Below are 12,897 nucleotides of genomic sequence, written 5' to 3'. Positions count from 1 at the left end.
AGCAACATTACACCGATTTGAAATTTTACGTGTCTTTTACAATCTCTTCGTGTAGCTTGTCAGTTGACTTGTCAAATCGGTTTGCGTGTATATACATATATTATAACCACGCTTTACTATAACTTTTGTGACTAACTAGGGTGGGAGAGGGTACAGAAAGAAAGGGGTGAGGGTGAGGGGGAAACCCTGGTCTCTTTCCACCATTACTAGTTGATACCATCCTATTGGCTGTGTTCTCTCGCTTGGTTATTTGATTATCTTGCCCCAACTATGTGGTTTCAGGTGTCCCATTTGTAAAATTCTCCTGTTAAGACCCTTAGCTAGCTATCCAACATGCCCACTCCTTTTCATATTTATCTAAGCAACCATTGATTTTGCTAGCCATCTTTGCATATACGCTGATCGTATCCATTTCATTGTGTAAAGTTTCTATCTGGGGGATCTGCTTGCTTTTCCAATTGCTGGCTAATGCTGTTTTGGCTACCGTGAGGGTATTTACAATCACTTTCCCATGGGGATGTGCGTCCAGGTCAGGGATAATGTGGAGTAAGTATTTTTCTGGATGTAAGGGGATATGGAGGCTAGTCCTGTGGGAAATCATGGATTGGATTTGTCTCCAGAAATCATTCAGTTTGGGGCATTTCCAGAATATGTGAAGCATGGTCCCTGTTGCTGCTTCGCATCTCCAGCATAGCTCTGATGTACCTGTGTACATACCTGCCAGTCTTTGTGGTACTAGATACCACCTCATGTTGATTTTGCAATATGCCTGCCATAGCGAAAGGCTGCGCAATGCCTGTTTTGTGCTTGCCATTGCCAATTGCCATTCCGCTTGGGGATTTGATAACCCAATTCTTTCTCCCATTGTTTCATGTACTGCAATTTACCTGGTATAGCGCTCGTGATGATTGCATTATAGTACAGGGAGAGAGGCTTGGCAAATTTGCTCAGTGATAAGTGGCTTGGTATAAGGGCCGGTGTGTCATTTTTAATGGTAACGTTTTTACTACGTGTTTGTATTATATTTGTAACCCTTAGGTAAAGATACATGTCTCTAGGGGCTAGATTCAACTCTTCCTGCAAGTCAGGGAATGGTTTCACCTGGTCCCCAGACATTAAGTCGCTGACCATTCTCGTTCCTATGACCTGCAACCTCCCCATCTGCAGTCCCGGGGAATAAGCTGCTAGTGTTGTTCTTGGTGCTTCTCTAAAAAGTTGTGTTGGGTCCAACACCAGTGGGCTCCAGACCTTCCAGGCCTTTATCAGAGTTTTTGAGCAATGTAAGATTGGGCCTGCAGGGATTCGGGGTACCGAGCACGTCCATAGGTAGTGAACGGTGTTATGTGTGTCTAGGTATGCATTTTCGAACGATAGCCAGAGTGGTTGTATGGAGAGCTTGTAGTTTCTTAATAGTCGTATCCCTTGTGCTAGAAAGGATGCCCTGTAGTAAGACCTTACATCTGGCATTCCCAGTCCTTCTTTTGTGTAGGGGAGTCCCAGGCACCCCTTGGCTACTATCGGGGGCTTTCTCTTCTGTTACAAATGGCTATTTGTAACTGGCCCTTTAAATGAAAAATTGCCCTGCTTCCCTGGATTGTGGAGAAGCCTATTTGCCAGCCTCCTGCCTCATGACTATGGCCCCTGGAAGATTGTGCCCCTGAAAATGTATTAACTTTTATTGGTGTGTATGGCCCTTTAAGAACCGTCTGGGGACATATTGTGACTTTGCTGAACAATGCCCCTTTAAGACTATGTCCCCAGACCTTTAAAATAACTTGTTCCTGGCTTTCCCCCACTTGGTTCAGTAAATAGGGCTTACTGAACCAAGTACCACACAGGCGGACCACCCAGAAGTTAAAGTGTGCAGGCAATTTACCTCCCAGGCTGTGAGGTTACTGCAGGTTAATTGCCGAGCGCTGGGTGGCCGCCATTCGGCAGCCGAACACGTGGCGGCGGCCATTTTGGTCATTCGAATGCGGTCAGCGGTGTATGCTAAAGATTCTGTGGAACTAAAATCGGCTACACATTCTGCCGAACACCGCTGACCCTTACCTTCTCCCATACGGAACTTGCAGCTCCAGAGACTAAGTCCCGTTCGAAATGGGACTTAGTCGTTTTTTCGCATGAAATTGACCGACCACACAGCCCAAATCTATGGAACTGTTTTGGGCAGGAAATTGTGCTTGCGGTCGGTCATAAAGGACTTCCAGCTAACTTTTGATCCACTGGAGGGATTTGGCTGATTTTTGGAAGTGTTTATGTTTGATGTATGCTGAGTCTGAATATGCAACTTTTATTGAAATTGAATGTATGGTTTTAAAGTTACAGTGTGTGTGTAAAAACTGTATTCTTATTGTATGTAATAATTGGTTTAACTGTTTATCTGAGGGGAGGAAATGTGTGGGCTGCACCAGATGTGTGATTGGTGATTTTATGCCTCCCCCTGGGAGTGTCCTATTTGCATGTAACCTCAATAAAAGCCAGGCTGGGTGTTCCAGACCTCAGACCTCTTCTGACCCTCTAACTTGCAGCCTCGACTCATGTTTGTAGGGGACAGCTATAATCACTACAGGGATTGCTATGCTCTTCATACTCCCTTAGCTACTGAGCTCTTGTAAGAGCTCTTGTTCCTGATCCTGCTTCGCTCTACAGAAGGAAGAGGTTCGCCTATTGGAACCTGGAGCCTGGTCGTAGGTCCAGGGCGCAGAGCAGACGGCGAGATACCAGCCCAGCAGCGGTGGTTCGTGGGGTCTGCAGTGCTTATGGTGGCTGTGGTGCTGATGGTCCTTTGGTGAGCGCTAGGAGCATCCTTTTCTACGGTCCAACTTCCAGCCAGCCTGGAGGCAACCGTAACATCTTCCAAATGTGAGCGTTGATAGTACTTTGAAATAGTTTGAGCAGTGTGTTTGGGAGAAATATGGGCAGGGTTCTAAATAGGTATAATATATGTGGTAGTATCATCATTTTGATAAGATTAATGCGGCCTAGCCAAGATATTTCCAGACCGTCCCATTCTCCGAGGGTGTTTTTGATTTTTTTGAGCATAGGGTAGTGATTTTCTTTGGTTATGTTATGTGGGGATTTGGCGAGTTTTACGCTTGAATATTGTAGGGAGGTAGTGCGCCAGTCAAATGCGTGATGCGTTTTTAATTCGGCCAACATGGTTCTCGGTAAGTTAATTGGTAATGCCTGCGTTTTGGCTATCTTGTTTTTGTAGTACAAAATGTTTCCATATTCAGACAACAGGCCAAGAAGTGAGGGCAGGGAGGACTATGGTTTGGTAACGAACAGTAAGATGTCGTCTGCAAACAGAGCAAGTTTTTTGGTGCCCCCCGTGGTATTTAGCACTTGTATGGTTAAATCTTGTTTCTTATCAGGGGTTCTAAACATAAAATAAAAATCAGGGGGAGAGAGGGCAGCCTTGCCGAGATCCATTTCGTATGGCAAACCGGTTGGATATTAAACCTGTGCTAAACACTTTGACTGATGGGTCTTGGTATAACGCCATTATGCTTGACCTAAAAGCTGGTGGGAACCCCATCTTAGTAAGTGTAAGTAGCATGTATTTCCAATGAAGGCGGTCAAATGCCTTTTTGGCATCTAGTGCCAGCAGTAGCCTTGCTTGGTGTGAGGTGTTAGCCCATTCTACGAGGTTCAGAAAGTGCCTGGTGTTTTCCCCTACCTGACGACCCTGTACAAACCCTGCTTGCTCTTCTGAGATGAGGTCCGAAAGGATCTTTTTTTTGAATTCTTTATTTTTGACGTGCATGAAAGTAACAGGCATTCTCGCTATGCCACAATAGCAAAAGCAAGACAGGAGTTAACATTGAATTTAACAGTATAGGCATTTAGATTAAACTGTGCACTTTTTTTTTTTTTAGGATATCAAGAGTGGTACACAGTTAAGACATAGATATAGTGTGGGACACGAAAAAACATAACACACCAAGAGTCAATAAGATAAGACAATATCAGACTGTATCATGTTGGTGTCATTAGATAGTTACTGTCCCATAAGATAGGAAGTGTGGAGACATTTTCCCTGGACTTCGAGTGACTAACGAGATAACAGGGGGGGATAACAGATAGAAATAGCAGACAGAAGGGAGCACACAGGTGTGGAGGGTTCTTTCAGCTATCAAACCGTAGAGGGACTGGAATTCGTCCATTGGAGCTAGGGAGGGATTTGAGTGGGGTCCACTGGACTGTCCTTGCGACTGGGGTCCCCTTCAGCCTATACCCAGCAGAGGGAGAGGCATTGGGAGTCATTGGTTCTGCTTCTGGGTACAGCTGTCTGGTCGGTAGTTGCGGTGGTGGCTTCTTGTGTGGTGTCCCCTCCCGCCTCTGATCTCGGCGTACTTCCGAGCACTTGGGCTGTCAGCACCTTTGTAACTTGCCATCAGAGCTCGAGGTCCACCAGCAGGTTGCTTTCTCTCGGTTGGAGTGGAGGCTTTGATGGGGTAGTCCCGTCTGAGTGTGGTGTAGTGCAGCGGTGGTCTGAGCCTGTGGCGTGTAGGCTTTTGCCGGAGTGGTCGCCTTCTCCTTCCCGCTCTCCAGTCCGCGCCATTGCCGGGTTCTGTAGCTGCAGGCTGCTGTATGGTCGCCCGCCAGGTTATAGCTGGTGGGGCTAGTACAGCGCCCTCACGAGAGTTAAGTTTGGCCCAGAAGGTGGCAAATAGTCAGTCGAGTCGGTCCTCCAGAGAGGGTAGCTGAGAGGTAGACACTGGGACACACGTGTCCGCCATGTTTCTCCCCTCTGTTCAGGCTGCGCAGGTATGTCTGGGTTTTGTTGCTGGTTTACAGGCTTCAGTTGCCGGGATATCCCTCACCGGCAGGGGGGGGGAGAGTGTGTCGGGGGACCTTACGGCTAGTGGTCTCCAGTCAGCAGCTCCAGTCAGCGGAGGGATCGGCCGCCTCCCCTGCGCTGTCCCGGTCTGACCCCGGGATGGATCCGCCAATTTCGGGCACAGGACCTCTCGCTGGCTGTCGCAGCTTTGTGTATCTGTCTCCGGGTCCTATGGATCGGTAAGATGTGAGGTTATAGCAGTAAAGTGGCGGGATTTGAGTTTATGTGCATGGAGCTTCCACGATGTGCGACCGCTCGGCATGGCAGTCAGGCTCCGCCCCCTCCCAAAAGGATCTCTTTTAGTCGGGAAGCAATGAGTTTGGCGTAGAGTTTGGTGTCTGCATTCAAGAGGGAAATTGGACGTAGGTTTGTACATTGTGTGGGGGGTTTGTTAGGTTTAGGCAGTGTCACGATATGTGCTTCCAGCATTTCTTTGTGAATGAGAGAATAAATAGTTGCGGTGCACTCAGACTACAAAAAAATACAAGAAACAAAGAAGGCTACTAAAATGCCTAACTAAGTATAAATATGGGGATTTGGATTATGGCTTTACAACATATGGCCATATGGTGGAACCAAATCCCCATATTTATACTTAGTTAGGCATTTTAGTAGCCTTCTTTGTTTCTTGTATTTTTTGTAGTCTGAGTTTTGGTCACAGCGGCAGCACCTTTCCTACAAAATTCGGTCTCGGGAGTGCCCCCTATCCTTTCTCTATTTCCAGCATTTCTTTGGGCATGATTCCAGATTCTTTTATGTGGTTAAATAATTTAGTGAGGGGTGAGATTTGTTGTTTGGCTAATTTTATGTAGTAATAGTTGGATAACCCGTCTGGCCCAGGGGCCTTATGCTTGGGAAGGGATTTAATCACTGTTGCTACTTCTTTCTCTGTGAACGTGCATTCAAGGAGGGTAAGCGGCGCCTGTGTTAGGCTGGGTACAGGCGCTCTATCTAGAAAGTGGCTAATCTCTTCGTCAGTCAGTTGGTATGTGTTAGTGTCTCTTTCCAATTGATATAGTGACGCATAGTATTCCGCCAATTCGTTCACTATATCTTGGGGGTTATATAGTTTATCTCCCCTTTTGGAGGTTATGTATGGGATTTTGGATTGCAATTTTGTTTGTTTCGCTTTCCTGGCTAAGAGTCTGCCCGCTTTGTTACCCATGGCGTAATGGGATTGCTTTAAGAATCGCAGATGTTGTTCTGTTACAGAGAGGTGAAGGTTGTGTAGTGTCGTACGAAGCGACATTAGTTGTTTGTGTGTTCTCAATGTGGGAGCTGACTTGTGGGTGGACTCCACCTTGGCCAATTCCTGTTCTATATTGCTCAATTTCGTTTTATGTGATCTTTTTGCCCTGGCTCCTATTTGAATTATTTTGCCCCTCATGACTGAGTTATGGGCCAGCCATTGGGTAGTGTTGGAGGTCTGGCATTGAGTATGGTCAGTAAAATATTCTTCTGCCTGGGCCTGTAACCTCTGAAGATGCTCCGGTATGTCTAGAAGGCTGTCGTTTAGACGCCATGTGCCGCGTCCTCTATCTGGGTACGGAATTCGTATGGTCACGTTTTGTGGCGCATGGTCGGACCACGTAATTGGGCCTTTGTTTACTTTAGTGGCAAAAGGTAATGTTTTGGTGTCTAGTAAGCAGAGATCAATTCTGGTGTAGGTCATATGGACTGCTGAGTAATAGGTGAAGTCTCTCCCGCTAGGGTAGAGACCTCTCCATGTGTCGTAGAAATCATATTCGTGCATCAAGATGTTGGCCCAGTGAGATTGAGTGCTGTTCGGTGTTTCTCTCGTTATGTCGGTGGTGGGATCTGGGGCGCAGTTAAAGTCCCCACAAATAATTGTGTGACCCACTTTGAGTTTTTCAATTTTCCTAAATACTATAGTGAGGAAGGATTTTTGCGCGTCATTAGGCGCGTAAAGTGAAACTATTGTTACCGACAGAGCATTTAGTGAGCCCACTAAGATCAATACTCCCCCATCCTTACTGGCATATTGGTTGGACGGATTAAATGCCCAGTCACTGTGGAAGTACACAGATACACCTTTAGCCTTGGTAGCATGGTAGCTTTGGGGATAGTGTTTTATATCAAATTTTGGTGGGTTCCTGACACAAAAGTGGGTCTCCTGTAAACATACGATTGCTGCCCTAGATTTAGTTATTTCCTGCACAGTGAGTCTCTGTTTGTGTGGGCTATTAAGACCCTTAACATTCAATGTAAATATTGCAAGAGAATCATCCATGATCCCGGTACAGGAATGTGCTATATGGGGGCCCTGATTTGTAGTACATGCCTTGTGGCACATAGTGGTAGACCGGTCCAGGGGAGGGAGGTAGAGGGGAAGATACGTTAAACAGGAAAATAAACTTGAGGGGTAAATAACTGAAGTATATACATAGTGCCATTAAGTTCGCTAGCGCTCTACATGGATGAGGTGTGAGCGAGCAGAATTTCCCCAAATCACTTCTCATCCTGGGGTCGCACCTAGGTGAACGAGCCGGGTGTGACAGCCTTTTAATGTAGGAATGTTAACTCACCCTGTTAACTCTACAAATGCCAAATTAGAATGATTTGTGGTAAATGCGCATACTACGCCATGGATACCCTTCCCCGTGAGGACTGCGGTGGCCGGTTTCCCTCTTTCACCACATTCTTTTTTCTGTGGTTCCCTTTACCTTGTGGCTTAAGTTTAATCTCCCTCCTTTCGAGCTGGACTATGTAACTATTTGGGAAACCCATGGCATATTATGCATTATAAACTTGCTAGTCAAGAATATGTCAGTTTTCTTTCATCCTCATGGTGCCATTATTATATACAAACATAAACATATGTCAAAGGTAACATTAGATCAGGTAGTCTTTAGGTGGCATATTGTAGACATAATTAGGTTATAGTGATACTGTGAGGTCAAGTCCCGGAGCCTTATTTATCCTTGTTAGGCAAGCCCGCCATTTGCCATTCTGCATGCGGTCGTTTCGGGTACGTGGTAGTAGATGTGCTCTGGGACCTTAACGGGAACAGTCCCCACTCCTTTAATAAACGCATTCCCACCTCCAGGTCGTTGACGGTATGTGTTCTGCCGTTTCTCCATATAAGCAGCTTTGTTGGGTAACCCCATCGATACTGTATGTCATTGTTCCTCAGAGTTTTTGTAATACTGATGATTTCCCTTCGCCTGCTCATTGTCAGTGCCGACAAATCTGCGTATAGTTGGATGCCAGCATAGGGTTTGGGCATTGCGGGTTGTTTCCTTGTCGCCAGCAGCAGTGAGTCTTTTGCCTTATAATAGTGAAAACGTGCAACCACGTCACATGGTGTTTCTTGGCTCAATCTCTGCGGTTTCGGTAACCGGTGGGCTTGGTCCATGAGCCATTCTGGCTCCGGCAGGCCGGGCACCAGGGACTTGCATAGAGACGTTAGGTAGTGTGATAGTTGGTCTCTTGTCACACTTTCCGGGATTCCGCGAAAACTGACATTATTCCGCTTCGAGCGGTCTTCCATGTCCGCTAACTTTCTTTTTAAGAATTGCTGTTCCTCCACCAATGATGGATGGTGTCCGCTATGGTGTCTTGTGCCGTGCATATGTCGTCAGTGCGGGCCTCCAGGTTGTTTGTTCTCTCTCCCAGTTCAGCTATCTTCTTCTTGATGTCGTTTGTTGCCTTCTTAAAGGGTAAGTCTGAAGTCTTGCAGCATTGCATATAACTTTTTTTCTGTCACCGAAGCGTCCGTGTAGTGATGTGCCTCATGGTCTGATTGAGAGTTGGAGGCCTGTAAGAATTCCTGCTCCTCGCAGCCATCTTGCGCCGTCCGCGACCGGTCTTTTTTAGCATGGCGGATTTGATCTGTTAGCTTTGTTTGCTTTGCCGGGGCCTATTGAAGCTTTAGTGGAGTAATTGGTCAGTGTTTCATTGGCTTACGGGGTTAAGAGCTGCTGTTAAGTCACGCTTCAGGCTGTTTCGGACCGGGAGCTCTCACCCCATGTGTCCGTTCACCACGCCCCCACCTATGTTTGTTTAACAGATAACTTAAAAATCCCAGGCTTCAAAAATACAATCTCCTGCCGTAATATAGAGAACTGTCTACAGTTAAACAACTATTACACTGAACTAAGTCTGCCATTTTAATAAAGTGCATAATTTAAATCAAACACATCTTAACTTTTTTTTGTCCTCCTGTGATTACCTATGATTCCCTCAGATAACCTCCAGATTATCTCCAAGCACCCACTTTGAAGCAGCACTTGGAAGTAGCAACCAAGCTCTATTAGCCAAGCTAATTACCACAGCCCTTATATAACTCCTACAAGCACCACCCACTAGGAATGTTTAACACCTTGGTAGGCCTATGTTATTTGCAAACAATAGCCAATTAACCAACAATCAATAGCAAATACCTAGCTAATCAAATGCCTTACCAATTACCAACAAGAAATCAAACCTTGTGCAATCAGTAACCTTATCCTATAGATGAATCTTCCGTGTAACAGTAAAAAAGAAAACTCTTAGCAACATCTTAGACAGTTGAAGATTCTGTAAAACTCTCCAGAATATCTCCAAGCACACACTTTGAAGCAGCACTTAGAAGTAGCAACCAAGCTCTGCTAGCCAAGCTAATGACCAAAACCCTTATATCTGCTCTTTTTCCAATAAAAGTGTAAAAATAGCTATATATGTAACTTGTCCATGGTAAAATTGTTCATGTGAATGTATAATGGGATGCAAAATCCATATTAATCCTCACAATAAACAATTTCATGTTTGACATGCAATTCACGTTGGTGATCTACAATATTTAGTTTTTTGTAACTGAGATCTCTGAAACAAGTTATAGATGCTGCTATATTTTATTAAAAGCTAATCAGTGCATCAAAACAGATTAATTACTATAATGGTTAAATCTCTATAGTCGTCTCTGGAAAAAGTAACTGTTGAGGGCTGCTTAAATGACAAAGTTCATATCTAAATTTCTGGAACAGCGCAAGCAGATTGCATGCTACCTGTCAATATTTTTCTTCTCAAACCACACAGTTTTCTTTTTAAATTACTTTTCATAACTGTGCACAGTGCTTTTAGACTGAGAAGATTTTTGACAGTTGCAGGAGATGAGTCATGGGGAGGAGGGTGGAATGAAGCATAAATTATATGCTTTCCTGAAGAAGTGACAGGAACTGCATCACCAGCCTGTAGAAATGTGTCTAGGAAATAATGGTGGATATGACAATAATAGGGTGGAAAAATGCTAGATGTGAGTCTACAGAAAGAGGATTTTATCTCACTAATTCCTGCAGTGAAACACACCATATACCCAGGTCAATAGTTCCTGTACAAAAGGATTAAGATATTCACCTTAAATTGCAAGCATGCTTTATGGCAGCATTGGTTAAAGGGAGCCCTGTAGTGTACAGTTTATATATAGATCTCTAGAACAAAAATGAGTCTACATACACACACAGAGCTGTGCATTGCTACATTAACTCTCTATATATCATTTAATAGAAGGGGTTATGGCAGGAAAGGGTCCCTTCCATCCCCCACCAAAGGGTACCTAAACAATAGGCATCTCCCAGAAAAAAAGAGCCTGCAAGGCCTACCAAGATATTAACAATGCACGAGATACAACATTCTAAATTAAATAAAGGAAGTGTAAACATTAGATCTCACTTTACAGGAAGTGTTAAAGAAGGCTGTACAAGTCACATGCAGGAAGGTGTGAATAGGGAGAATTAACATATGTTAAGATATTAACATATGTTATTTCTATAAATATGTTATATACAATATATGCTTGGGCTATGCAACTGTACCTTTTTTAATTTTGATGCACCACTGCCAGAGCGAATAGCTTCCATTAAGGCCTCTCTTGCTTCTACAGAGTTGTTTGTGAAAACTGGTGTGACCTTGGTTGTGGATTTTTTTACAATGGGAGGTGGAGGGGGTGGTTTCTGCAGTGGTGGTGGAGTCATTGATTGCTGTTTGGCCTCTTGTTCTTCATTTTTTCTTTGTAATTCTGAATCTCTTTGAAGTTCATCGGAAGCAGCTGAAGATACCTTAGAAATAAAATAAAATTTATTTTCTGCAAATACATAGCTTTATTAATAAAATATATAGTTTCATAATATAGTTAATCAGTTAGGTGGTTGGTACATTCTACTCATTTTATAACTAAGAAGAGAAACATAAGCAAATCCAAATTTAAGCCTTTGTAAGGCTATTAACCCCTTAAGGACAGAGCTTCGGAAGCTTGTCTTTCACTTAATGACAACGGCATTTTTTTTGCATTTTTTGCTGTTTGCGTTCAACTGCAATTTGCATTTTACTAATTTATAGCACCAATGCATATTATATACCGTTTTTTTAAAGGACAGAAAGGGCTTTAATTTGATGTAACATATATATACATAAATGCTTACTTATTATTAAAAAAAAATGAAAATTTTTGAGTTTTTTTTTACAGTTTTTGCAATAATAATGTGTGCACAATTAGTGCAGGTTAAGGAAAGTAATTAAAAGTAAATTCATTTAGTTGTTCTGATTAACAGAATATATAATGTGTCTGGGATTTTAAGTTTTTTTTCGTAGTTACAGGTCACAAAGCACAAGGAGTAAAATAAACTTTTAATGTGGAGCGATTTTAGAATTTGGTATGTTTGTCTTGTAAGCTTAATAGCCATAAAATAAAACAAAATTGCCACACAAAAGTATATATTTATATAAAGTAGACACCACAGGCTATTTACCTAAGGTTGTTTTGACACTTTCTACGTAGCCATTTTACTGCCAACCTCTGCTAAATATTGGAGTAAAATTGTGTGTTTTGGGGGTTTTGGCACACAAACTTATAACAAAGAACTTCTCATGTGTATTTTGTAAAGTTGGTGTGTGCTATTCCTGTACAAAGTTTTATTATGTGTTCAGTTACTTCTGCTGAGTACAACGGTACCCCCATTGTATGTCTTTGGCACTATTTCGTGAAGCTACAGTGCCATATAGGAGACCTGTCCTTTTCAGTATTCACAGTCGAATTTTGAGAGACAGATTTAATGAGCCTATGCTTCCATTTGGGGTATTATAGTAATTTGACTGTTCAAAAAACCCCACAAAGGCCTACCATTTGTAAAAGTAGACACCCCAGGGTATCTCATAAGGTGCATATTGTGCCTTAACATGCCCCCATTATTTCACCAATATATGCCAAAGAATGTGGTAAAATATAATTTTGTGCATTTTTTACATACGGATTGCGTTTTTTTTTTAATTCTTTATTTTTTGAAGCGCATTGTCAGATACATTGTGAAGTCAATACATTTAACGGGTTACATGAGGTGATGCAGTGACATAGTGGTAAAGATGATTTGTTGCGCTTTTTTTTTTGTTTTTTTGTTAAGTGACAAGAAATAAACAAGCTTATCATAGAAGTCTACATGACATCCAAACAAGAGTTAGTCATAACAAGGTAGCGTAGACATAATCTAGCATCACTTTTTATAAGTATATCAGACTAAGGTAACTAGTAATAAGTGAATAAAGTGGGTTATGCAAACTTAATATACAAGTGAAGTATGCCACCCTGGGTGGCTGTAGTGGCAGGTGCTAGTGCTAAAGTATTGGGGACAAATAATGCAGGGGCAGCAGAAAGGTAACACTTTCAACAGGAATGTCCGCCATAGCGTGCAATTAGGTCAAGAAGGGAGGATGTCTCCTGGTTGTGTGCAGTGGGAGGGCAAGGAAGACGACCCTCTGGGCATTCAGCCTATGCCCATCATGGGCAGGGTGCAGTACCAGGTAATAGGGTGAGTTGGTAGGCATACTAATCCAGGCAAGATCGATGAAGCATTCATATGATGTGATAGCTCCGTTGGTATCACCTGCTCTCCTCTCCCTGTGGTACCCTTCTTGACACTCCAGCTGCCGGCTCTATATGCACCCCTCTCTGATGCAGGCCTGCACTTCCCGCCTCTCGTGCTCCGCCGACTCAGTCTTCTCCGCCATTTTCGCACTCTCTTTGTGCCACTCCAAGTTTGAGACTGTCGGGGTGCAGGTTT

General features: G+C 43.5%; 1 protein-coding gene across 1 annotated transcript in view; it reads right to left on the bottom strand.

Moving 5' to 3' along the window:
- Positions 1-12,897, bottom strand: part of LOC134609421 (protein cordon-bleu-like) — a 139,152-nt gene that overhangs the window by 47,510 nt on the left and 78,745 nt on the right. The window contains exon 5 of the mRNA XM_063453097.1: positions 10,660-10,902. Coding sequence (XP_063309167.1) covers positions 10,660-10,902 — 243 coding nt within the window. The remainder of the gene's footprint in view (positions 1-10,659; positions 10,903-12,897) is intronic.

Source organism: Pelobates fuscus, chromosome 4 (assembly GCF_036172605.1).
Source record: "Pelobates fuscus isolate aPelFus1 chromosome 4, aPelFus1.pri, whole genome shotgun sequence".
Classification (NCBI taxonomy): domain Eukaryota; kingdom Metazoa; phylum Chordata; class Amphibia; order Anura; family Pelobatidae; genus Pelobates; species Pelobates fuscus.
The sequence above is the reverse complement of the archived record's forward strand: the minus strand, read 5'-3'. Positions and strand labels throughout refer to the sequence as shown.